The sequence below is a fragment of the Pristiophorus japonicus genome, chromosome 3 (assembly GCF_044704955.1).
Source record: "Pristiophorus japonicus isolate sPriJap1 chromosome 3, sPriJap1.hap1, whole genome shotgun sequence".
Taxonomy (NCBI): domain Eukaryota; kingdom Metazoa; phylum Chordata; class Chondrichthyes; family Pristiophoridae; genus Pristiophorus; species Pristiophorus japonicus.
Window position 1 is genome coordinate 293,588,024 of NC_091979.1, and position 25,779 is coordinate 293,613,802.

Sequence of the window (25,779 nt, forward strand, 5' to 3'; positions counted from 1 at the left end):
CTGAGGACTGGGAGAAATTTAGAATTCAGCAGAGGAGGGGGAAAATAGAGTGCAAGAGTAAGCTTGCAGGGAACATAAAAACTGACTGCAAAAGCTTCTATAGTTATGTGAAGAGAAAACGATTAGTGAAGACAAATGTCAGAATCAGGTGAATTTATAATGGGGAACAAAGAAATGGCAGATTAATGGAACAAATACTTTGGTTCTGTCTTTTCTGAGGAAGACACAAATAACCTTCCGGAAATACTAGGGGACCGAGGGTCTAGCAAGAAGGAGGAACTGAAGGAAATCCTTAATAGTCAGGAAATTGTGTTAGGGAAATTGATGGGATTGAAGGCCAATAAATCCCCAGCGCCTGATAGTCTGCACGCCAGAGTACTTAAGGAAGTGGCCCTAGAAATAGTGGATGCATTGGTGGTCATTTTCCAACATTCTATAGACTCTGGATCAGTTCCTATGGATTAGAGGGTAGCTAATATAACCCCACTTTTTAAAAAAGGAGGGAGAGAAAACAGGGAATTATAGACCGGTTAGCCGGACATCGGTAGTGGAGAAAATGTTGGAATCAATTATTAAAGACGTAATAGCAGCACATTTGGAAAGCGGTGACGGGGATCGGTCCAAGTCAGCATGGATTTATGAAAGGGAAATCATGCTCGACAAATCTTCTAGAATTTTTTGAGGATGTAACTAGTAGAGTGGACAAGGGAGAACCAGTGGATGTGGTGTATTTGAATTTTCAAAAGACTTTTGACAAGGTCCCACACAAGAGATTAGTGTTCAAAATTAAAGCACATGGTATTGGGCGTGATGTATTGACGTGGATAGAGAACTGGTTGGCAGACAGGAAGCAAAGAGTAGGAATAAACGGGTCCTTTTCAGAATGGCAGGCAGTGACTAGTGGGGTACCACAAGGTTCAGTGCTGGGGCCCCAGCTATTTACAATATGCATTAATGATTTAGACGAAGGAATTGAATGTAATATCTCCAAGTTTGCAGATGACATTAAGCTGGGTGGCAGTGTGAGCTGTGAGGAAGATGCTAAGAGGCTGCAGGGTGACTTGGACAGGTTACGTGAGTGGGCAAATGCATGGCAGATGCAGTATAATGTAGATAAATGAGAGGTTATCCAATTTGGTGCAAAAACAGGGAGGCAGAATATTATCTGAAAGGTGATAGATTAGGAAAAGGGGAGGTGCAACGAGACCTGGGTGTCATGATACATCAGTCATTGAAAGTTGGCATGCAGGTACAGCAGGCGGTGAAGAAGGCAAATGGCATGTTAGCCTTCATAGCGAGAGGATTTGAGTATAGGAGAAGGGAGGTCTTACTGAGTTGTACAGGGCCTTGGTGAGGCCACACCTTGAAAATTGTGAACAGTTTTAGTCTCCTAATCTGAGGAAGGACATTCTTGCTATTGAGAGAGTGCAGCGAAGGTTCACCAGACTGATTCCCAGGATGGCAGGACTGACATATGAAGAAAGACAGGATCGAATAGGCTTATATTCACTAGAATTTAGAAGAATGAGAGGGGATCTCATAGAAACATATAAAATTCTGACGGGATTGGACAGGTTAGATGCAGGAAGAATGCTCCCGTTGTTGGGGAAGTCCAGAACCAGGGGTCACAGTCTAAGGATAAGGGGTAAGCCATTTAGGACCGAGATGAGGAGAAACTTCTTCACTCTCAGAATTGTGAACCTGTGGAATTCTCTACCACAGAAAGTTGTGGAGGCCAGTTCGTTAGATATATTCAAAAGGGAGTTAGATGTGGCCCTTACGGCTAAAGGGATCAAAGCGCATGGAGAGAAAGCAGGAATGGGGTACTGAAATTGCATGATCAGGGATGATCATATTGAATGGTGGTGCAGGCTCGAAAGGCCGAATGGCCTGCTCCTGCACCTATTTTCTATGTTTCTAAATGCATTGTACAGTTGACTCTAAAGCTGTAAGTGTCAAAGTAGATGCAGATATAATAAGGCGTATCCAACAAATTGGGCTGCTGATCCTTATGCCTTTCACTGGAGGGTGATCAAAGAAATGGAAGCTATGCTCAGCAAGCCCCTTGCTCATATATTGAATAGCTCTCTAGAGTCTGGGTTTGTACCCATGATCTGGAGGGAGGCCCAAGTCATGCTAAAAAAGGGCAACAAGTCAGAACAGGGAAATTACAGGCACATTTGGTTAACTTTGGTTATAGACAAGTTGCCTGCACAGATCAATACAGATACTCTTATGACCACCTTGACAGAGAAGGGGTTTTTAGGGGCTATCAACAAGGTTTTGGAAAAGGTCATGTTTTGTCAACCTGGTTACATTTTTTGAGGAAGTTCCTAGGATCTTGAAAGTAGATCGATATCATATACATGGATTATCAAAAAGCTTTTGAGAAGGTGCCACACAATAGACTATTTAATAAGATAGAGTCCTGTGGGATTGAGGCAGGCATTGAGTTGGGCAAGGAATTGGATCCATTCCTGTAGGCAGACGGTTGCTATTAATGGCAATGGTTCTGAATGGGGACAGCTTACTCGTGGGGCCGTTCAGGGATTGGTGTTGGGCATTGTTCTTCACAATCTTTATTAATGATCTGGATAAAGGCAAATTCCAGGGTGATACAGGTTGAACCTCCCTTATCCAGAACCACCCATCGTCCAGAACCATTCCCGGCCACCGGGTGGCGAATGCGCAGAACTCCGACATAAAAACATAAGAAATAGGAACAGGGGTAGGCCATAAGGCCCCTCGAGCCTGCTCCGCCATTCAATAAGATCATGGCTGATCTCATGGACTCAGCTCCACTTTCCCGCCCACTCCCCATAACCCCTTATCATTTACAAGAACAAATTGAACTCCTTCCTCACTGGTGACTCCTGCAATCACTGGCCTGACCCCGCGATCCAGCCTCCCCCACCCCCATGATCTCTCTGCCGCACTCCCAGCCCCAAGCCAGCCAGCCCTGATATCCCCTTGCTCAGTACCTGTACCATCCAATTTGACAAGACCACCCCTCGTCCGGAAAAATCCCTTATCCAGAACAGGCCAGGTCCCAACGGTTCTGGATAAGGAAGATTCAACCTGTACAAAGATTTGTGCGGTATTATGACTTTCAATGAGACGAACAGATTGCAAGCAGATCTAGATGCGATGGGGAAAATAGGCCATATCTTTCATTGTAGATAAATGATAGAGTTCTTGGAAAAGGTTCAGAGGAGAGCCACTAAACTGAAACCTAGCTTACTTTTCATTACCATGGTAGACAGAGAGCTGGGATTTTTTATTCTAGAAAAGCATAGAATTCAAGATTTCATTGAGCTCTTTAAAATAATGAAGATTAGGTCCACATGGATAGGCCATTTCAGTTAGATAGGAGGAGGCTCAGGGGATGTGTGTATACTTTACGTAAGAATAGAACTAGATGTAAGGAAGTTAGGGGGAAATTCGGCTTCAGGTGCTCACTTTTTAAATTTTGAAAAGGCGCAAAGGATTCTGAACTTCTTCTAAATTGGGCTTTAGCGCCCCAGGAAGGAAGGATGGCAGTAAATCAAGCGCTAATGACCTCAGTGGGGTGCTACCACCAGAGTGCTACCGAATTTTAGGTGAATTGCATTCAGCAATCATCCTTCAATCCTTCACACTGGCTCATTCCAGCTCTTAAAGGGATGGTTATATCAAGCAGCTGCTCATTTTCACTATTCTGTAGTTGACCCGAGACTAACTGAAAGACCTCATGGATATGGCTGTTCCCAATCCAGATCGAAGGAAGAGAGCTCGTCCGTTTAATGACGCCACATTGGAAGCATCGATGGGGGCAGCGGAACAGTGCAACAAAGGAGGAAAGCGCTGTTCCTGGCAAGTGGAAGGAGGCCATTGCCCCAGGTCTTCAGGAGGTTTCGGCCAGTAGTGTTGTGGAACGCAGCCTCAGAAGTTGTAAGAAGTTCAACGACCATAGTCGGGTGGACAAGGCGAGTACATGCTTCAACAGGTCCTACATACCAGCATCTGAACCTCTGTCTGTGGACACTGTGCAAACCACCACTCCCCCAGCATTCACCACCAAACATCTGCAACTACACAAACTCACATATTGCATACATTCATAGCTATTCAACGATAGCAGGCATATCTCTCACACACATAGCTTGACTCTGACTCACATACATTCCTTTCTTTTGGAGCCCAAGATGGCACACAATCAGAGGGCGGTGGGGGTGAACCTCAGGTCCAGCAGCTCTCAGACCTTGAGGAGCAAGTGCTGTGGCTCATTGGGCAGCAGGCGGTGGGCACATGACTATCAGGGACAACAACAATATCCTCATCCCCTCTCCTCCTCTCATCCCACTTCCCCTCACACAACAATCCTTTCCCACTTTCCAGCTCCTCATAATGTCTGCATTCCTTACTCCATTCCTGCTTCCCTGCCCTCACCTTAATGCCTTAGAAACATAGAAACATAGAAAATAGGTGCAGGAGTAGCCATTCGGCCCTTCTAGCCTGCACCGCCATTCAATGAGTTCATGGCTGAACATGCAACTTCAGTACCCCATTCCTGCTTTCTCACCATACTCCTTGATCCCCTTAGTAGTAAGGACTATATCTAACTCCTTTTTGAATATATTTAATGAATTGGCCTCAACAACTTTCTGTGGTAGAGAATTCCACAGGTTCACCACTCTCTGGGTGAAGAAGTTCCTCCTCATCTCGGTCTTAAATGGCTTACCCCTTATCCTCAGACTGTGACCCCTGGTTCTGGACTTCCCCAACATTGGGAACATTCTTCCTGCATCTAACCTGTCTAAACCCATCAGAATTTTAAACGTTTCTATGAGGTCCCCTCTCATTCTTCTGAACTCCAGTGACTACAAGCCCAGTTGATCCAGTCTTTCTTGATAGGTCAGTCCCGCCATCCCGGGAATCAGTCTGGTGAACCTTCGCTGCACTCCCTTAATAGCAAGAATGTCCTTTCTTAGGTTAGGAGACCAAAACTGTACACAATACTCCAGGTGTGGCCTCACCAAGGCCCTGTACAACTGTAGCAACACCTCCCTGCCCCTGTACACAAATCCCCCCGCTATGAAGGCCAACATGCCATTTGCTTTCTTAACCGCCTGCTGTACTTGCATGCCAACCTTCAATGACTGATGTACCATGACACCAAGGTCTCGTTGCATCTCCCCTTTTCCTAATCTGTCACCATTCAGATAATAGTCTGTCTCTCTGTTTTTACCACCAAAGTGGATAACCTCACATTTATCCACATTATACTTCATCTGCCATGCATTTGCCCACTTACCTAACCTATCCAAGTCGCTCTGCAGCTTCATAGCATCCTCCTCGCAGCTCACACTGCCACCTAACTTAGTGTCATCCACAAATTTGGAGCTACTACATTTAATCCCCTCGTCTAAATCATTAATGTACAGTGTAAACAGCTGGGGCCCCAGCACAGAACCTTGCGGTACCCCACTAGTCGCCGCCTGCCATTCTGAAAAGTCCCCATTTACTCCTACTCTTTGCTTCCTGTCTGACAACCAGTTCTCAATCCATGTCAGCACACTACCCCCAATCCCATGTGCTTTAACTTTGCACATTAATCTCTTGTGTGGGACCTTGTCGAAAGCCTTCTGAAAGTCCAAATATACCACATCAACTGGTTCTCCCTTGTCCACTCTACTGGAAACATCCTCAAAAAATTCTAGAAGATTTGTCAAGCATGATTTAGCCTTTTACAAATCCATGCTGACTTGGACCTATCATGTCACCTCTTTCCAAATGCGCTGCTATGACATCCTTAATAATTGATTCCATCATCTTACCCACTACCGATGTCAGGCTGACCGGTCTATAATTCCCTGTTTTCTCTCTCCCTCCTTTTTTAAAAAGTGGGGTTACATTGGCTACCCTCCACTCGATAGGAACTGATCCAGAGTCAATGGAATGTTGGAAAATGACTGTCAATGCATCCTTGTGCCTTCATGCTTTCAGATAATCAGCCAGCAGATGACCAGCCTGTCAGAGCCCCCCAATGACAGTGGCAAAGGAGAAGAGGAGGACCACCCAAGCACCACGTCACTGCATCTCTCACCCACAGGCACCACCTTAGAGACTGGCACTACACGTTTGTTGGAGGCAAGCTTAGTAGAGAGGTCTGCACTGGGTGATGCACCGGGAACGAGTGGGCTGCAGCAAGGCCAAGGAGAAAGGGTAGCTCAGGGGCCAGCTCCCCAGAGGGGGAGTTCGCGTGCGAGTTCTGCTGCACAGGACTCAGATGACGACCTCGATGGGGAGGCGCTCACAACAAGGGTGATGGCCATGCACTCCGAGATGATGAGTGCAATGGCAAGGGTGCCCGAGAGCCTATCGGCAATGGTAAAGAGCATGGAGGGGTCCATCTCCAACATTGCACAAAGCTCTGTGCACAGCATGGAGCCCATAATTTCCAGTCTGCAGACCATGGTGACCGTGGGAAGCCAGACCTCATGACACGTGGCATGGGCGATGTGGCAGCCTCCATTGCAGCACAGGCGGAGCAACACAACATCTTAGTGCTGTAATTCAGAGAATGGTTGCTGGCATCGAAGCTCAGACTAGTCTCATGCAGTCTCAGCTGGATGCCACACAAGCTCCGATTGCTGCTATCATCGCTGGGTCCACCACAGTCGACCGGGGATCTCATGGAGTCACAGCAGGCCACCAATCTGTGCTCCAGCCACTGCACTTGTCGTTGTCTGTCATCCAGCCAGCCCAGATTGCCGCTGCCCAGCCCAAAGTGGTGCAATCTACAGCCGGGCCCTCCAGGCCCAGAGCTTGTCGAGGGAGTCCTCCAAGGCCATCTGTAGTCTCTGGCATCTAACACTCAGCAGCCATGCTGCAGCCACTGGGAAGACACTACGTAGGAGCAGAATAGGTAAAGGTAGTGTTAACAGGGGATATAAGGTTTTTCACAAAGGAGGATAGTAAATGTAACTGTTGTATATATGTGGTTAATGTTTTATGATAAAAATGTAAGTGGAATGTTGTATATTTGGTGCTCTCATTTAAGTTTTGGGGCTCTTCAATGGAATGAGAAATCGATGTAATGATGGGGATGTGCAGACCAACCGGGAATTGGCGTGGAATTCATTGGAACTGAAGTCTGATGTGTTATATATGTAAACTTGTATTTATTCTGTACAGCCACCAGAGGGCTCATCCCCTGGAGTCCCAAGGGATCCCATAATCCCTTGGGAGCACAGGTATTTAAGGAGGCTTCACAGATTGGAGAGGCACTCTGGAGACCTGCAATAAAAGACTATGGTCACAATTTACTTTGAGCTCACAGTGTTCAGTCAGACTCTTTCTCCATACACAACTGGCGATGAGAAACAGATAGCGAACCCAAAGATGCAGAGAACAGTGGGCATCCTGGAGAAATTTTCGGAGGGAGATGATTGGGAAACTTTTGTGGAATGACTTGATCAATACTTCGTGGCCAACGAGCTAGATGGGGAAGAGAGTGCTGCCAAATGAAGGGCGATCTTCCTCACCATCTGTGGGCACCAACGTATGGCCTCATGAAGAATTTGATCACTCCAGCGAAACCCATGGAGAAATCATACGACGATTTGTGCACATTGGTCCGAGAGCATTGAACCCGAAGGAAAGCGTTCTGATGGCGAGGTACCAGTTTTACACCTACAATAGGTCTGAAGGACAAGCTAAGACGCCTTGCAGGACATTGCGAATTTGAAGGACATTTGGAGCACATGCTCAGAAACTTTTTCATATTTGGCATTGGCCACGAAACCATACTTCGCAAACTTTTGACTGTAGAGATGCCAACCTTGAGTAAGGCCATAGCGATAGCCCAGGCGTTCATTGCCACCAGTGACAATACGAAGCAAATCTCTCAGCACACAGGTGCTGCTATAAATACTGTGAACAAAGTGATGATCTTTTCGAATTGCAACATACAGGGAAGATCACACATACCTGCAGCTGCACGTCCACAGATGACTCAGAGTCCCCATCAAGGGTGATGAATGCAAGGCCATTAACACCTTGTTGGCGCTGCGGGGGTGATCATCATTTCCATTCATACCGATTCAAAGAGTACGTTTGCAAGAGCTGTGGAACAATGGGACACCTCCAACGAGTGTGCAGGCGAGCTGTAAAGCCTGTTAAACCTGCAAACCACCATGCTGCAGACGTCGACAGATCCACGGACGAACCAGAGCCTCGGATCGAGGAGGCAGAGGTACATGGGGTGCACACATCCACCACGAATTGTCCCCAGATAATGCTAAATGTTGAACTAAATGGACTCCTGGTGTCAATGGAGCTGGACACGGGCGCAAGCCAGTCTATCATGGGCAAAAAGACTTTCGAAAGGTTGTGGTGCAACAAGGCCTCAGAGCCAGTCTTAACTCCAGTTCGCACGAAACTAAGAACTTACACAAAAGAACTGATTCCTGTAATCGGCAGTGCTACCGTAAAGGTCTCCTACGATGGAGCGGTGCACAAGCTACCACTCTGGGTGGTACCGTGTGATAGTCCCACGCTGCTCAGCAGGAACTGGCTGGGAAAGATACGCTGAAACTGGGACAATGTCCGAGCGCTATCGCCCGCTAACGACACTGTGTGCGCACAGGTCTTAAACAAATTTCCTTCGCTGTTCGAACCAGGCATCGGGAAATTCCAACGAGCAAATGTGCAGATCCACCTAATTCCAGGGGCGTGACTCATCCATCACAAAGCGAGAGCAGTACCGTACATGATGAAAGAAAGGGTAGAGATCGAGCTAGACCGGCTGCAAAGAGAGGGCATCATTTCACCGATCGAGTTCAGTGAGTGGGCCAGTCCTATTGTCCCATCCTCAAGGCTCAAGGGAGATGGCACCGTCAGAATCTGTGGCGATTACAAAGTCACTATCAATCGTTTCTCCCTGCAGGACCAATACCCACTACCAAAGGCTGACGACCTCTTTGCAACGCTGGCGGGCGGAAAGACGTTCACGAAGCTGGATCTAACTTCAGCCTACATGACACAGGAACTGGAGGAATCATTGAAGGCCCTCACCTGCATCAACACGCACAAAGGTCTTTTCGTTTATAACAGATGCCCGTTTGGAATCCAATCAGCGGCGGCGATATTCCAGAGAAACATGGAAAGTTTACTGAAGTCGGTCCCACACACCGTGGTCTTCCAGGTGGACCTTTTCCCATATCTCGGGAGCCTCTGATCAACAAAGGCAGACATTGATGCAGAGATTCAACATCGCCTCCAGTGCGCCAGTGCAGCCTTTGGCCGTCTGAGGAAAAAAGTGTTTGAAGATCAGGCTCTCAAATCTACCACCAAGCTCATGATCTATAGGGCTGTCGTAATACCCGCCCTCCTGTATGGATCTGAGGCATGGACGATGTATAGAAGGCACCTCAAGTCGCTGGAGATATATCACCAACGATGTCTCCGCAAGATCCTGCAAATCCCCTGGGAGGACAGGCGGAACAACATCAGTGTCCTCAACCAGGCTAACATCCCCAGTATTGAAGCACTGACCACACTCGATCAGATTCGTTGGGCAGGCCACATAGTTCGAATGCCAGATACGAGACTCCCTAAGCTAATGCTTTATGCGGAGCTCCTTCGTGGTAAACGAGGCAAAGGAGGACAGCGGAAACGTTATAAGGACATCACCACTGACACCTGGGAGACCCTGGCCGCAGATCGCCCGAAGCTCTTTGAGTCTCAATGCAAAGAGCGTGAAGAGGCCAAGCGCAGGCAGCGGAAGGAGCGCGCAGCAAACCAGCCCCACCGATCCCTTCCCTCGATGAATGTCTGTCCCACCTGTGACAGGGTCTGTGGCTCTCGTATCGGACTGTTCAGCCATCAAAGAACTCACTTAGGAAGTGGAAGCAAATCTTCCTCGATTCCGAGGGACTGCCTATGATGATGATGATGGTGGTCTTCCAGGACGACATCTTGGTCACAGGTCGAGCACCTGCAGAACCTGGAGGAGGTTCTTAGTCGACTCAACTGCGTGGGGCTCAGGTTAAAACGTTTTCCTGGTGCCTGAAGTGGAGCTCTTGGGAAGGAGGATTGCGGCGGACGGCATCAGGCCCTCCAACTCGAAGACGGAGGCAATCGAGAACGCACCGAGGCCACAGAATGTGACGGAGCTGTAGTCATTTCTGGGACTCTTGAACTACTTTGGTAACTTCTTACCGAGTCTCAGCACACTGCTAGAACCAATGCATGTCTTACTACGAAAAGGGGGCGAATGGGTTTGGGGCAAAAGCCAAGAAAATGCCTTTGTAAAAGTGAGAAAATTGTTATGCTCAAACAAATTGCTTGTGTTGTATGATCTATGTGAACGTTTGGTACTAGCATGTGATGTGTCGTCATATGGCGTCGGGTGTGTATTGCAACAAGCTAATGATTTTGGGAAACTGCAACCGGTTGCTTGTGAATCCAGGAGTCTGTCTAAGGCCGAGAGAGCCTGCAGCATGATTGAAAAAGAAGTGTTAGTGTGTGTCTATGGGGTAAAGAAAATGCTTCAATACCTGCTTGGGCTAAAATTCGAATTGGAAACTGACCATAAGCTACTTATATCCCTGTTTTCCGAGAGTAAAGGGATAAATACCAACGCATCGGCCCGCATCGAGATGGGCGCTCACATTGTCCGCATACAACTACGCCATCCGCCACAGACCAGGCACAGGAAACTGCGCCGGCGCAGCCCGCAGATCTAGCCATGGTTATGGAAGCATTTGAGAGTGAGCAATCACCCGTCACTGCCCGGCAGATCAAAGCCAGAACCCCTTATTATCTCTAGACAAAAGCTGTGTGTTTCACGGAAGCTGGTCCAGTGTCCCAGTGGAAATGCAAGGAGACAAAGCTGTTTCAGCAGCACAAAGATGAAATGTCTATACAGGCTGACTGGCTTCTGTGGGGCAATTGAGTAGTGGTTCCCAAGAAGGGCAGAGCCACCTTCATCAATTACCTCCACAGTATCCACCCAGGCATCGCAATGATGAAAGCGATAGCCAGATCCCACGTGTGGTGGCCCGGTATCGATGTGGACTTAGAGTCTTGCGTTCACAGATGTAATACATGCTCGCAGTTAAGCAATGTACCCAGGGAGGTGCCGCTAAGTTTATGGTCTTGGTCCTCCAAACCGTGGTCTAGGGTACACGTCGACTATGCAGGCCCATTCTTGGGTAAAATGTTCCTTGTGGTTGTAGATGCGTACTCCAAGTGGATTGAATGTGAGATAATGTCGGCTAGCACGTCTGCTGCCATTACTGAAAGCCTGCTGGCCATGTTTGCCACTCACGGCTTACCCGATGTCCTGGTGAGCGACAACGGGCCATGTTTTACAAGTGCTGAGTTCAAAGAATTCATGACCTGTAACGGGATCAAACATGTCACATCTTCCCCATTTAAACCAGCGTCCAATGGTCAGGCAGAGAGAGCAATGCAAACCATCAAGCAAGGCTTGAAGAGGGTAACTGAAGGCTCACTGCAGACTCGCCTATCCTGAGTCCTGCTTAGCTACTGCTGAGACCCCACTCACTCACTGGGATCCCACCTGCTGAACTGCTCATGAAAAGGCTCTCGTTAGTTCACCCTGATCTACATGATCAGGTAGAGAGCAGGCGGCTTCAACAAAGTGCATACCATGATAGAGCAAAACTGTCACGCGAGATTGAAATTAATGATCCTGTATTTATATTAAATTATGGACAAGGTCCCAAGTGGCTTCCCGGCACTGTCATGGCCAAAGAGGGGAGCAGGGTGTTTCAGGTCAAACTTTCAAATGGATTCATTCACCGGAAACACTTGGACCAAATCAAACTCAGATTCACGGACTATCCTGAGTAACCCATCTTGGACCCTACCTTTTTTGATCCCCCAACATACACACCAGTGGCAACTGGCACCACGGTTGACCACGAAGCAGAACCCATCATCCACAGCAGCCCTGCAGGGCCCAACACATCAGGCAGCCCAGCAGCCCAGCGAGGGCCCAACAAATGATTCAACAACACCAGCTTTCACACTGAGACGGTCAACCAGGGCAAGAAGGGCCCCAGATCACATTGTAAATAGTTACACTACTGACTTTGGGAGGGGGGGAGGTGGGGGGAAAGAATGTTTTTTTTTTGTGGACTTGTATTTACTCTGTACAGCTACGAGAGGGCTCACCCTCTTAAGTCCCAAGGAATCCCATAATCCCTTGGGAGCACAGGTATTTAAGGAGGCTTCACAGGTTGGAGAGGCACTCTAGAGACCTGCAATAAAAGACTAAGGTCACACAGTGTTCAGTCTGACTCTTTCGCCATACACAACATGATGAGGCAATCACGGACCACCCTTTTAGAAGGCCGACTGAGTGCCTATCTCCTCTGCTACTCCTGTTCCTCCTCATCTTCTCCGTACTGGAGGACACCTACCGAGCGGTCATGGCAGCGGAACCGTTCCTTCAACAATCCGATGGTCTGCTCAATGATGTTCCTGGTGGCAGCATGGCTCTCATTACCGGGTAGGAGTGTTGGAGTTGCGGAGAGGAGTCATGAGCCAGGTGGAGAGTGGATAGCCCTGGTACCCGAGCAGCCATCCACGAGCTTGATGTGGTGGCTGGAAGACAGCTGGCACATCGGTCTGCTGCCAGGATAGCAGGCACTGACGGTGAGGATTCGGCATATGTGGTCGCACACCAATTGCACAGTGAGTGGTAGCCTTTGCGGTTACGGAATTATCAGGATTGATATGTGGTGCCCACAGAGCAAAGTGGGTGCAGTCAATGGTGCCCTGCACCATGCACGCTTGTGCTGCTTCTGTCTGGTGATGGGGAAGGAAATGTAGTCACTCCTACTTCTTCAGAGAGTATCTCTGACCTCACAGATGCAGCAATGGACGGCAAACTGGAGAGATGTTGGAGATATCTCCTGTTGCACACTGGAAGAATCCACTGGCATAGCAATTGTGACCTTGACTGTCACTGCGAGAGCCATCCTCACCCTGGTCTGAGGCTCGAGATCTGGTTGTAGGAAGTGGCATAGCTCTGTGACCACGCCCTTGCTGAAGTGCAGCCTTCGAACACACTGTTCATCAGTGAAATTGATGTCGGAGAACTGCTGCCGGAATACCCTGTGAGGGTAAGGCCTCCTGTTGAGAGCCCTGTGAGGCCTCCGCTCTCTGGCCATATTTTGCAATCTTTCTCTGTGCCTCAGTTGCCTCTGAAGGTGATGTTGGAGCACAAGGTCCAGTGCCAGCACAGCCCTTATGAAACTATATAAATGTTGCAGTTTCAAATCTGCCCTCAGTGAAAGACACAAATCTTTAAGAGCCAGAACACTCCTTCAACTGCAAATCGCTCAAATCGGTCAAAACACCTGTCTGCCTGTTTGAAACTAAGAAGGAAACATTATTGGCCGACTAAAACTTCACCGGATGCTGGCGCCTTTAAGTAGCGCTCCTCCAGCTGACATCCAACTAAAACCCGACTGCTGGTAAACCAAGGGGCGATGGCTAATTTTTGTTCCGGGGCGCTGCGCACGATGATGACATCAGCATCGCCGGGTGCAGCAGAGCGGGGCACTACGTGTTACCGGCGCCACAGAACCCCTGCTGAATTTAGCAGGAGGCCCATTAGCTCCCTCTGGCGGCACTAACAGAAGGCGCAAAGTAGCCCAATTTTTCCCCCTTATTCTTTTCACAGAAGGTCATCGTCCTTTGGAATAAGTTCCCAGCCCAAGTAGTGAATGCCAATTTATTGCAAGTGTTGAAAAGGGAGCTGGACAAATTCCTACCTGTGGCTGACATCACATTGCACAAAAGGTAGGTGAGGAATTGGAGCATATGACCCCCAATCACTATGGTCTTCTGGAACATGTTTGGTCACCTTCCAGGGTTGGAAAATAATCTCCCAGATTTACCCCCTGAATTGGCCGAGGGGTTTTACTATGATTTTTTTACCTCTCTGGGCGGGCAATACGGATCATGATGTTAAGTTGCACCATGACTGTATGGGACAGGCTTGATGGACCAACTGGTCTTTTCCTCAGTTATTTTTGCATGTTTGTACATTAATGTTTAATAAAATCTGAAAGATGCATTTGTATTTCCTGCACTGTATGAAAATTAACTAGAATGCTATAGTTTGTTAAAAACTACATTATAGCTGTTCATTTTACATATATAGAAAAACAATTCAGAAACATATCACATGTTTTGTGTTCAACCGATTCTCCTTTTTGATATATAATATTTTGTGCCCCAAATATGTGCACTAAATAGTAAACATACGTTCCTCTAAGGTGGGATTGCTGTACCCTTCAATTTGGTCAAGTGACAATGAATGTTCAGACTCTTCAGCAAGCTAAAAAGAAAACAATACTTAAGTGATAAAATTATCCTTTCATATTTTTACACATATTCCAACAAATGCTGCTCAAAATATTAGATACATCAAATTTTAGTTGTCTGGTTTCTTCAAAATGGACCTAAAACATAAATAAGCACCGCTGACAGCACCGGGGTCAAGCCTTGATGTGGCAAAGACACAAGTGAGGATTTCAGCTGTAGTAGGGTGTGGTTTGAGGTGGGGGGAATGAATTGGGGGAAGAGGTAAGTGATGGACAGGTGGAAATAAGCACTTAGTAGTGGCTAGGATATGGGGTTTGAATTGTCACTCAGGTTTAAACAGGCGGGCCAAAATTGCCCTCCACCCCAAACGGAGTGCACCTTCCGTTTTTTTAAGTGTTCTGTCTACCCCAATGCATGGGTTGGACAATTCGGGGAAATTCAACTCTTTGGGATTTTTTTTGAGCGGGGCGGATGTGGGGTCGTCAGTGAAGCAGAAGTGCGGGCAGGTCGAAATGACCATCGCTCCGAGTCATCAGTGCATGCTGATGACGTCATAAAGTCCCTCCCTTCAGTTAAAAGGGAGGGCCGCTCCGAATTCTGCAGTCACTTTAGTGGCAAACACTGGGTCACCAGGGAGGGTTTCGGCTGGGCTAGCGGCCCAGTACCCAAGAGGAGTTGCCGGGCTGCCTGTTGGCGACCCAGCCGAACATGTGGCCACCATTGTTGGGCCGACCTGGCAGTCGGCTGACAATTAAAATAAAATGGCAGCCGCAGCAGTGAGCCCTCCCCTTTAAGGGCGGATGCGCCGCCCAGCCACAAGAAGCTTCTCACTAAGGAAAGTTGTTGGAGGCACAAAGCAGCGGCCGATCTTCTTCCGCAGGGCAATTTCCCACGTGGGGCGGAAAGGGGGTCACCGCCGATCGGTAAGGGGTCACGCATGCCCGATGGGGCAGGAAGATGGCCAGGGCAGTCCTGTACACCACTCCAAAAATAAAGAAGGGCAATTTCCAAAATGGCAGCCCCTCTGCGCCGACCAAGCCGAGTCCTTCCCGACCCATGGTCCCCTCTTTGAGGCGGTCACGGCTCTTATAGAAAGGGGCAATTTTGACCCCGACACAGAGGTTGTGCACCATCAGGCTCAGCATGTATGAACAATTAATTCAAAGGAAGTTCTTGTTTATCCATGATTTGATGTCAGATAAATCAGTCAGCCAGAAAGCACGCAGATTGTTGTACAGTTAAGGATTATGTGGAGGTGTAAAGTTGGGCATGATCAGCATACATATGAATGGTGACCCCCATGCCTATGAAAAATGTCACCGAGGGACAGCACGTAGATAAGGAAAGTAATAAACCCAAGGATGGAAGTTGAGGTGACTGTCCTAGGGCAAAAGTTATCACAGGAGAGGTACGGGTAGCTGTGATATAAGTAGGAGTGGAACCATGTGAAGCCAGTGCCATGGAACTGGATTGCAAAGGAAATAATGTAGAAGGATGGAGTGGTCAATTGACCCCTCTTTGGCACGTAAGACAAAGAGGAATAGCACACACAGTTAGAATCACAGAGGATGGCACTAGTGACTTTGACCAGGGCAGTTTCGATGCTGTGGGAAGCACTGATTGAACAGATTTGGATTGGAAGTGATGGTGGGGCGGTGGGGGGGCAGGGAATTGGGTGATGGCACATTTGAGGATCTTAAAAGAGGAAAAGGAGTTTGAAATTAGGGCAGTGATCAGAAGGGGACAGAGGGTGGACTTTTTGTGAAAGGGAATGATGATGGCAGTCCTGAAGGGTAAGGGGATAGAGCCTGAGGAAATGGAGCCATTGATAATTTGGTGAGTACAGGCTCCAAGGAGAGGTAGCTATTGGGTTGGGAGAAGATCGCAAATACAAGAGCTGACTCTGATGAAGAATATGAGCTCAGTGAGAACAGGAGGAGAAGGGGGGGAGGGGGGGGAGCTACACAGTGATACGAGGTCAGAGCCGTGGTGGAAGGGGAGGTGATGTGGCTGACTGGACAGTCTTAATCTCTGAACCGAAAAATTCCATGGACACTTTGCAGGTTATGCTCGAGGGGGAGCTGGAGGGAGCTGGTGTGATGTTGTTTTTCCCATGATAATCAAAGAGGCAATAGAAGCAAACATGGAAATGTGGATGCAGAGGGAGATGAGGTTTGATTGAAGGTGGCTATACCAGGCGATAAAAACCTCAGAAGTGGCAGGGCTTCATGAGATGGTTAAATCGAGTTGAGTTGGTCTGGAGGTCGAGGTTGAGGGAACAGGAGTGCAGAGAAATCCGAGGACAAGGGAATTTAGGTGAAGGTTGAAATCAAGAGGCTGAGATGTCACTCGGTGTAAAAGTTGTGTGGAGAAGGTTTGAGCAAGGAAGTTGCTGTGGGACTTAGAAGAGTAGTGGGCAAAGATGAGGACTTTGAAGAAGCGGTGAGAAAGGTGAGATTCTTTATTGCATGGTAATACAAAATACTGTACCCTTTTCCTTATATTTTCTCGTCTAGCTGAAATTCGACGCCTTATATGATCTGCTTGTGCATCCTCATCCTGAGAAAACAAATTTTCCAGTAAGTTAATAAAGAAAGATTCGACTTGCAAAATAGGTCTTGAATTTGCAGGGGGACACAATCCTGACAGTAATAGCGGTGCCCGCCAGTGCTGACCACACCATAGTATATAGTGTCATTGGGATGGCACCTAATTTACATGGGCCAAGAAGTACTCACATTGTTATGGCTGGAATCTATGACATCCTACTACTGTCACTGGGGTGAAAGGCCATTCCCTAGAAAAACAATCTGTTGGGCCTTATGACCCCCTTGGGATCAGTAATAAAAATGTAAAAAAACAAATTCAACTCTTCCAAGATCTGCATCATTTTCCTGGCCTGCACGTCTGGATGCTCTCCGATATTAAGAAAAACTAAGTCAGCAGAAAACAATTTCAAGTGTTACTCACATCAGTCTTAATATAAAAATAGAGATCCCGATAACATTAACCGTATAAATTCTTTCAGACACATTTCAAATTTGTCAGTCAGTGCTTTATTACTATAATGTTGATCCTAAACTACCAAAACTACCAAAATAAGCACTTAATGCACAATTTTAAAATAAAATTGACAATCCCTTTTTAAAATTTAGAATTAAAGAATATTTAAACTCCCTATTGTGTCTTCCCATTGTGTCTGCACATTGTGAAACCCTTGCAATGAGCCGATCTGGTTGCAGTTGATGGTGTTTCTGTTGAGGAATAAGTTGTAGGGGCTAAATTGGATGAGGCCAGAAGACGGGCACGGGGATTGCAATCTGCCCGCGTCGGTTGAAAGCAATGCAGGCAGCATGCAAAATCATGCTGCCTGCTCATTAACATGATTGAAACGCTAAGCCTAGAACTAAACGCACTGCTGGTTGGCTCAGCGATCAACAGGGTATTTAAAGGTTGCCTGTAGAGAAAAGTTGTCTGCATTTCTTAAAGGGTAGGTGCTTTGTGGGAGAAGTATCTCATTTTGACTGAAGCTGGAAGTTAGTAATGTCACAACAGGGCAGAGAAAGGGCATTTCAGTTATCCAATGCAGCACTGCAGGCCTTTGTGCAGGGTGTCTCTAGGAGGAGACAGGGGGACAGAAATTCACCGTCCCCGAAGAGATGGCTACCATGGGGTTTGGGCGGCCGTGATCGGCCGCCGCGGTTGAATGTTTTTCCCTCCTCGCGCCATATTCAGCTCGGGGGGGAATTGAGCAGTGCGCACTTCCGCCGGAAATGGCAGGGTGAAGCTGCTGTAAAGGAAGGTTTGCAGCAGTGACCTCAGCACTGTGCGTGCCGCTGAAAACAGGTACAGGGATCGCAATCTGCCCGTGCCCGTTGAAAACAATGCAGGAAGCCCTAAAAGGTCGCAGTGTGGCAGCCCCGACCCGCGAGAGACCATCAGTGGCAGGTTGGAGTCATAAAAGGAGCAGTGTGCGGCGGCCCTGGAGCAGAGTAGTGGCCACGACCTGCGAGCGACCATCAGTGGTAGGTCGGGGCCATGAAAGGAGTGACTCTTTAGTGGAGGCTTGTAGGCTGCAGGGCAGGGTTCACCCTGAAGATAAGAGGAGTGTTGGGAGGGCGACACCTGGTACACCTGGTCAGAGGCAGGGCTGCACGCAGGAGAAGGCGTCGCCATCAGCACTGTGCAGAGAGACAGCGGGCAAGGGAGGCAGCAACCATGATTCGTTCATTCTGCGCCAGACCAGTGTGCCCGCCATCTTCACTGGCCGAAACAGGATTGTGGTTGGCTGCTTGGATTCAAGGGATATCCCCTGTCCACTTGGCTGCTCACTCCACTGCGGAACCACAGGACAGCGCCAGAGCATGCATACAATGACGCTCATTGTGCCACCAGTTGCATCATCGAGCAGTGCATAGGCATCTTTAAGCAAAGGTTCCGGTGCCGAGACCACTCTGATGGCACCTTGCAGTACTCTCCTCAATGGGTCTCCATAATCATTGTGGTCTGCTACATGCTGCACAACCTGGCCATCATGAGGGGACAGCTGCTGGAGGTCGAGTCAGCAGTACTGTCATATATCTCACACTACTGTACACAACTGTATCTTATCATGCTATACATGACTGTAACTAGATATGACCTGTAACCACAAGCATACCTTACCACCAGGGGTGCACTTGTAGGACACACTGCATACCTGTTCCACACAGGTAGATAAAGACAGGTCTCAGGCAAGTGTGGCATTCGAGAGCTGTGAAATAAAGGTGCAGGTCCTGAGTGACCTTGACTTCAACATGTGCCTCGTGTGAGTCTGTACTGCAGGGACAGGACTTTCCAGTGGCAACGAGTTACGGGATCACAGAATCCACAGAATGGCGACCAACGGCTCAGATGAAAAATACAATGCTGGAGATAATTGGGAGGATTTTATAGAACGGCTCCAGCAAAGCTTTGTAACCAAAGACTGGTTGGGTGACAATAAGACAGACAAGAGAAGAGCCCATCTCTTGACCAGCTGTGGCTCTAAAACATATGCCTTAATGAAGGACCTGCTGGCACCCGAGAAACCAGCAAGTCGTTTGAAGAGTTGAGCACACTGGTAAGAGACCACCTGAAGCCAACGAGCAGCCTACACATGGCCAGACACAGGTTCTACAACTACAGACGCTGTGTGGGCCAGAGCATACCTGATTTTGTGGCGGAACTTCGGAGGCTGGCTAGTTTATGTGAGTTCTCCGATGAACCAAGGAGAGAAGTACTGAGAGACTTTTTTATTGAAGAAATAGGCCACGCAGGCATATTCCGAAAGCTCATAGAGACCAAGAACTTGACCCTAGAGACAGCAGCACTGGTCACACAGACATTCTTGGCAGGAGAAGAAGAAACAAGGTTGATCTGTACTGCGGGTACGACAACTAACGAAACATCGGAACAAGGGGTTCACAGCGTGAAACAAACCGCTACCCCCACACACAGACAAAGGCAGGAGAGCAGGCCCTCAACAGCAGGCAGTGGCGCCAGATGCCATCAAGGGCCACATGAACGGCCATTCACACCTCATCAACCCACAATGCGAGCAATCAACTACAAACTGAGAGAAGCTCAAGAGAGATCAGCCAGACGCAGCTCATCCTTCGGAAACAATGGAAGCGGTCTGTGCTGGAGATGTGGGTGAAGGCACTCATCAAGGGGGTGTCGATTTCAGCATGTCATTTGCAGAAACTGCAACTATACAGGGCATCTGGCCCGCAAGTGCAGAAAAACAGCAGGTAGGCTGGTGTACGAATCGGAAGGGTCGGAAAGCGGACCAAAAGACGGTGTGGACAGTGCCCGGGACACCGAGGTACAACGGGTCAACATGATCAATGGCCACTGTTCTTACAACAAGACGCCTCCAATAATGTTTAGGGTCCTACTCAACGGGATACCATCAACGTGGAACTGGATACGGGAGCGAGTCAATCTCTCATGAGCGTTCAACAATTTGAACAGCTGTGGCCGCACAAAAGAGACAGACCAAAACTCACAAGGATCGACACCAAACTAAGGACCTATACCAAAGAAATCGTCCCAGGCCTTGGCAGCGCCATGCTGTCAGTCACACACAAAGGGACGGTGAACCGACTTCCCCTGTGGATTGTCCCCGGAGATCTCCCAGCATGTTGGGGAGAAGCTGGCTGGCAAAACTAAATTGGAAATGGAATGATGTTCATGCCATGTCGTCAGAGGAACGGACCTCTTACTCAACAGTTCTAAGTCGATATGAACATCTCTTTCAGCCAGGTGTGGGCACCTTCAAAGGGGCTAAAGTTAAAATCTACATCACACAGGATGCTAGACCGGTCCATCACAAGGCTAGAGCTGTGCCCTATGGGATAAGGAAAAAGATTGAACATGAACTTGACAGGCTTCTGCGGGAAGGCACTATCTTACCTGTGGAATTTAGCGACTGGGCAAATCCCATCGTCCCAGTCATGAAACCTGATGGATCCGTACGAATCTGTGGGGATCACAAATCTACCATAAACAAACAGAGTCTCCCTACAGGACCAATACCTACTGCCCAGAGCAGAGGACTTATTTGCCACATTGGCTGGAGCAAAACTTTTCTCGAAACTAGATCTCACATCTGCGTATATGACGCAAGAACTGACCGAAGAGTCTAAGCTACTCACCACCATCAGCACACATCGAGGCCTTTTCATGTACAATCGATGCCCATTCGGCATCAGGTCGGCAGCTGCTATATTCCAGCGCAACATGGAGAGTCTGCTCAAGTTCATCCCGGGGACGGTTGTGTTTCAAGACGACATACTCATCACGGGCAGGGACACCGACTCCCATCTCCGCAATTTGGAGGAAGTACTAAAGCGGTTGGATCGGGTAGGCCCAAGAGTTAAGAAATCCAAGTGTCTGTTTCTCACGCCCGAGGTTGAATTTTTGGGCAGAAGGATTGCCGCTGATGGAATCCGCCCAACAGAATCCAAAACCGAAGCAATTCGTCTCGCACCTAGGCCCCAGAATGTCTCGGAACTTTCTCAGGCTACTCAATTACTTTGGGAACTTTATGCAGAACTTTAGCACGCTGCTGGAGCCTCTCCATGTGCTCCTCAGAAAGGGGTGCAATTGGTTTTGGGGGGACACCCAGGAACGCGCCTTCAATAAGGCACGCAACCTTCTATGTTCCAACAGTGTTTTGGCTTTTTTTGATCCAGGTAAAAAGCTAATTCTTACATGTGATGCGTCAGCGTATGGGGTCGGGTGCGTTTTACAGCATGTCAGTAGTGAGGGTAAATTACAACCCATTGCTTATGCCTCCAGGTCACTTTCGCGGGTGGAGCGCGGGTACGGAAAGGTGGAGAAGGGTACGGTGTCAAAAAGATGCACCAATACCTTTTTGGGGCCAAGTTCGCGTTAGAAACCGACCACAAGCCTTTCACGTCCCTGCTATCCGAGAGCAAGGCAATAAACGGCAACACCTCGGTGCGCATTCAATGGTGGGCATTTATGTTGGCGTCTTACGATTACACAATAAGGCACAGACCAGGCACAGACAACTGTGCCGACGCACTTATCAGGCTACCCCTGGCGACCAGGGAAGGGTCTGACGAATAGGACTGTGAGATAGTCATGGCAATCAATGCCTTTGAGTCCAGAGGTTCGCCCATGACGGCTCGCCAAATCAGAGCCTGGACGACCAGCGACCCCACGTTATCCTTAGTCAAAAGATGTGTCTTAACTGGTGACTGGGCAGAGGCTCGCGATACCTGCCCCGAGGAGATCAAACCTTTCCATAGGCGCATGCATGAACTATCACTACAGGCAGACTGCCTGATGTGGGGCAGCCAAGTAATTATGTCTCTGCGAGGCAGAGAGTAGTTTGTCCGGGAGCTCCACCGCGAGCACCCGGGGATCATTCCCATGAAGGCCATAGCCAGATCCCACGTCTGGTGGCCTGACATTGACACGGACTTGGAGCTCTGCGACCGACGGTGCACTATTTGTGCCCAACTCAGTAATGCCCCCAGGGAGGCCCCCCCTGAGCCCGTGGCCCTGGCCCACCAAACCATGGTTGCGGGTGCACGTAGACTATGCGGGCCCATTCATGGGCAAAATGTTCCTCATAGTCGTTGATGCATTTTCAAAGTGGATCGAATGCACCATTTTAAACTTGAGCACCACCTCCACCACTGTGCAGAGCCTTGGAACCATGTTTGCAACGCACGGCATTCTTGACATATTGGTCAGTGATAATGGTCCGTGCTTCACTAGTGCAGAATTCCAAGATTTTATAGTTGACCATGGCGTAAATCACGTTAAAATGGCACCGTTCAAGCCGGCCACCAATGGCCAGGTGGAGCGAGCAGTGCAAATCATTAAACAAGGCATGCTTAAAATCCAAGGTCCAACACTGCAGAGCCGCCTGTCGCGACTGCTGCTGGCATACAGATCTCGTCCGCATTCGCTGACTGGGGATCCCCCCCGCACAACTATTGATGAAACGGACCTTGCATGAAATCGTTGAGGCAAAGCGCAGGAAGCTAACTGAGTACCATGACCGAAATTCGAGGGGGAGGTGGAATGAGATAGGGGACAAAGTGTTTGTGCTAAACTATGGCAGGGGTCCCATATGGCTTGCAGGGACAGTAACCGGCAAGGAAGGAAACAGGCTACTGGTGGTACAAATGGACAATGGCCAAACCTGCCGGAGGCATGTAGACCAAGTAAAAAGTAGATTCACCAACAACACTGCAGAACCAGAGGCAGACTACAATGTGGAACTCACACCACACCTGGTGGACAGGCAGAGGGAACAATCTGAGGAAAGGACAATCTCAACAGACAGCCCAGGCGAGATACCAACAATCACACCGAAAGAAAAACAGGCACCAAGGCAAACAACTGAACCACAACTAAAACGCTCCACGTAAGTGCGTGGACCACCTGAGAGACTGAATCTATAAAGACAATAATACCTTGGGGGAGGGTGATGTCATGTATCTCACACTACTGTACACAACTGTATCTTACCATGCTATACATGACTGTAACTAGATACGACCTGCAACCACAAGAAGACCTTACCACCAGGGGTGCACTTGCAGGAGACACTGCATACCTGTTCCACACAGGTAGATAAAGGCAGGTCTCAGGCAAGTGTGGTATTCGAGAGCTGTGAAATAAAGGTGCAGGTCCTGAGTGACCTTGACTTCAACATGTGTCTCGTGTGAGTCTATACTGCAGGGACAGGACTTTACAAGTACCACCTGAGGATGAGGAAGCGCAGGAGGAGGAGGGGGAGGATCCCCGTGGCCCCAGAGCTAGGAGACATCGACCCATCGCCAGCTTGGAAGGGCCGGGTGCAGATTGGCAGCACTCTCCTGGGAGCCCCTCACATATTCCTCTCCTCCCCTGCAATCTTCCTCCATGCATTATGTACTGGCAGTCTGCCAGATCTCCCCATGTCAGGAAACAGTATTCTTCTTCTGCCCTCCGCATCGTCCATCAGTGTCTGCAGCTCCATATCAGTGAACCTTTTGGCTCTCCTTGCACCTCTTACACCAGTCATCCTTCCAAACTCCTTCCCCCCTCAGGGCCGAGCTGCTGGCTTGTTAAAAACCCTTAGCTGCATGCTGAATTTCTCAGTGGTCAAAACGCTCAAATTAAGACAGCCACACCGCTGAAAAATCCACTTTGGAAGGGTTCATTAGCGCTGGAACCCATTTTTTCCCTTTTGGAGCTGAATATGGTGTGGCCCAGCCACGAAAAAATGTTGACGCTAATGGCCCCAAAAAGTTGAAGGAGGCACCACTGTTTGAAGGGAGTGGGAGGAGATCGCTGAAGCGATCAGTGCCACCAGTCTTGTCTTTCCCTCAGGACCTGGATCTAGTGCCAGAAGAAGTTTATTGACCTCACACGAGTAGCCAAGGTGAGCGAATACATCATCGATGCCATATTCCAACAACTGCACCACTAACCTTGCACTGTTCAATGCACCATACCCCTATTACTCACCTACTAACAATTACAAATCATACTTCACAATCATAGCTTCACCTCACTCTCTCACGCTTACCACTGTTTGCAAGCTTCATACCCACATCTCGCACCTTGCATACATAGAAACATAGAAATTAGGTGCAGGATCAGGCCAGTCGGCCCTTCGAGCCTGCACCGCCATTCAATAAGATCATGGCTGATCAATCAACCACAGAACCCCTTTCCTGCTTTCTCTCCATACCCCTTGATCCTTTTGGCCGTAAGGGCCATTTCTAACTTCCTTTTGAATATATCTAACGAACTAGCCTCAACAACTTTCTGCGGTAGAGAATTCCACAGGTTAACAACTCTGAGTAAAGAAGTTTCTCCTCATCTTGGTCCTAAATGGCTTACCCCTTAGTCTTAGACTGTGACCCCTGGTTCTGGAACTCCCCAGCACCAGAAACATTCTTCCTGCCTCTAACCTGTCCAATCCCGTCAGAATTTTATATGTTTCTATGAGATCTCCTCTCATTCTTCTAAACTCCAGTGGATACAAGCCCAGTTGATCCAGTCTCTCCTCATATGTCAGTCCTGCCATCCCAGGAATCAATCTGGTGAACCTTCACTGTACTCCCTCAATAGCAAGAACGTCCTTCCTCAGATTAGGTGACCAAAACTGAACACAATATTCCAGGTGTGGCCTCACCAAGGCTCTGTACAACTGCAGTAAGACCTCCCTGCTCCTATAATCAAATCCTCTAGCTATGAAGGGCAACATGCCATTTGCCTTCTTCACCACCTGCTGTACCTGCATGCCAACTTTCAATGACTGATGTATCATAACACCCAGGTCTCATTGCACCTCCCCTTTTCCTAATCTGTCACCATTCAGATAATATTCTGTCTTGCTGTTTTTGTCAAAAAGTGGATAACCTCACATTTATCCACCTTATACTGCATCTGCCATGCATTTGCTCACTCACCTAACCTGTCCAAGTCACCCTGCAGTCTCTTAGCATCCTCCTCACAGCTCACACCGCCACCCAGCTTAGCGTCATGTGCAAACTTGGAGATATTACATTCAATTCCTTCATCTAAATCATTGATGTATATTGCAAATAGCTAGGGTCCCAGCACTGAACCCTGCGGCACCCCACTGGTCACTGCCTGCCATTCTAAAAAGGACCCGTTTACTCCAACTCTCTGCTTCCTGTCTGCCAACCAGTTCTATATCCACGTCAATACATCACGCCCAATACCACGTGCTTTAATTTTGCACACTAATCTCTTGTGTGGGACCTTGTTAAAAGCCTTTTGAAAGTCCAAATACACCACATCCACTGGTTCTCCCTTGTCCACTCTACTAGTTACATCCTCAAAAAATTCCAGAAGATTTGTCAAGCATGATTTCCCTTTCATAAATCCATGCTGACTTGGACCGATCCC

General features: G+C 48.4%; 1 protein-coding gene across 1 annotated transcript in view; it reads right to left on the reverse strand.

The window, feature by feature from the left end:
- Positions 1-25,779, reverse strand: part of LOC139255875 (protein CC2D2B-like) — a 558,271-nt gene that overhangs the window by 457,061 nt on the left and 75,431 nt on the right. The window contains exons 4-5 of the mRNA XM_070874046.1: positions 16,840-16,908; positions 14,290-14,362 (exon numbers count right to left, since the gene is read on the reverse strand). Of these exons, the coding sequence (XP_070730147.1) occupies positions 14,290-14,362; positions 16,840-16,908 (142 nt within the window). The remainder of the gene's footprint in view (positions 1-14,289; positions 14,363-16,839; positions 16,909-25,779) is intronic.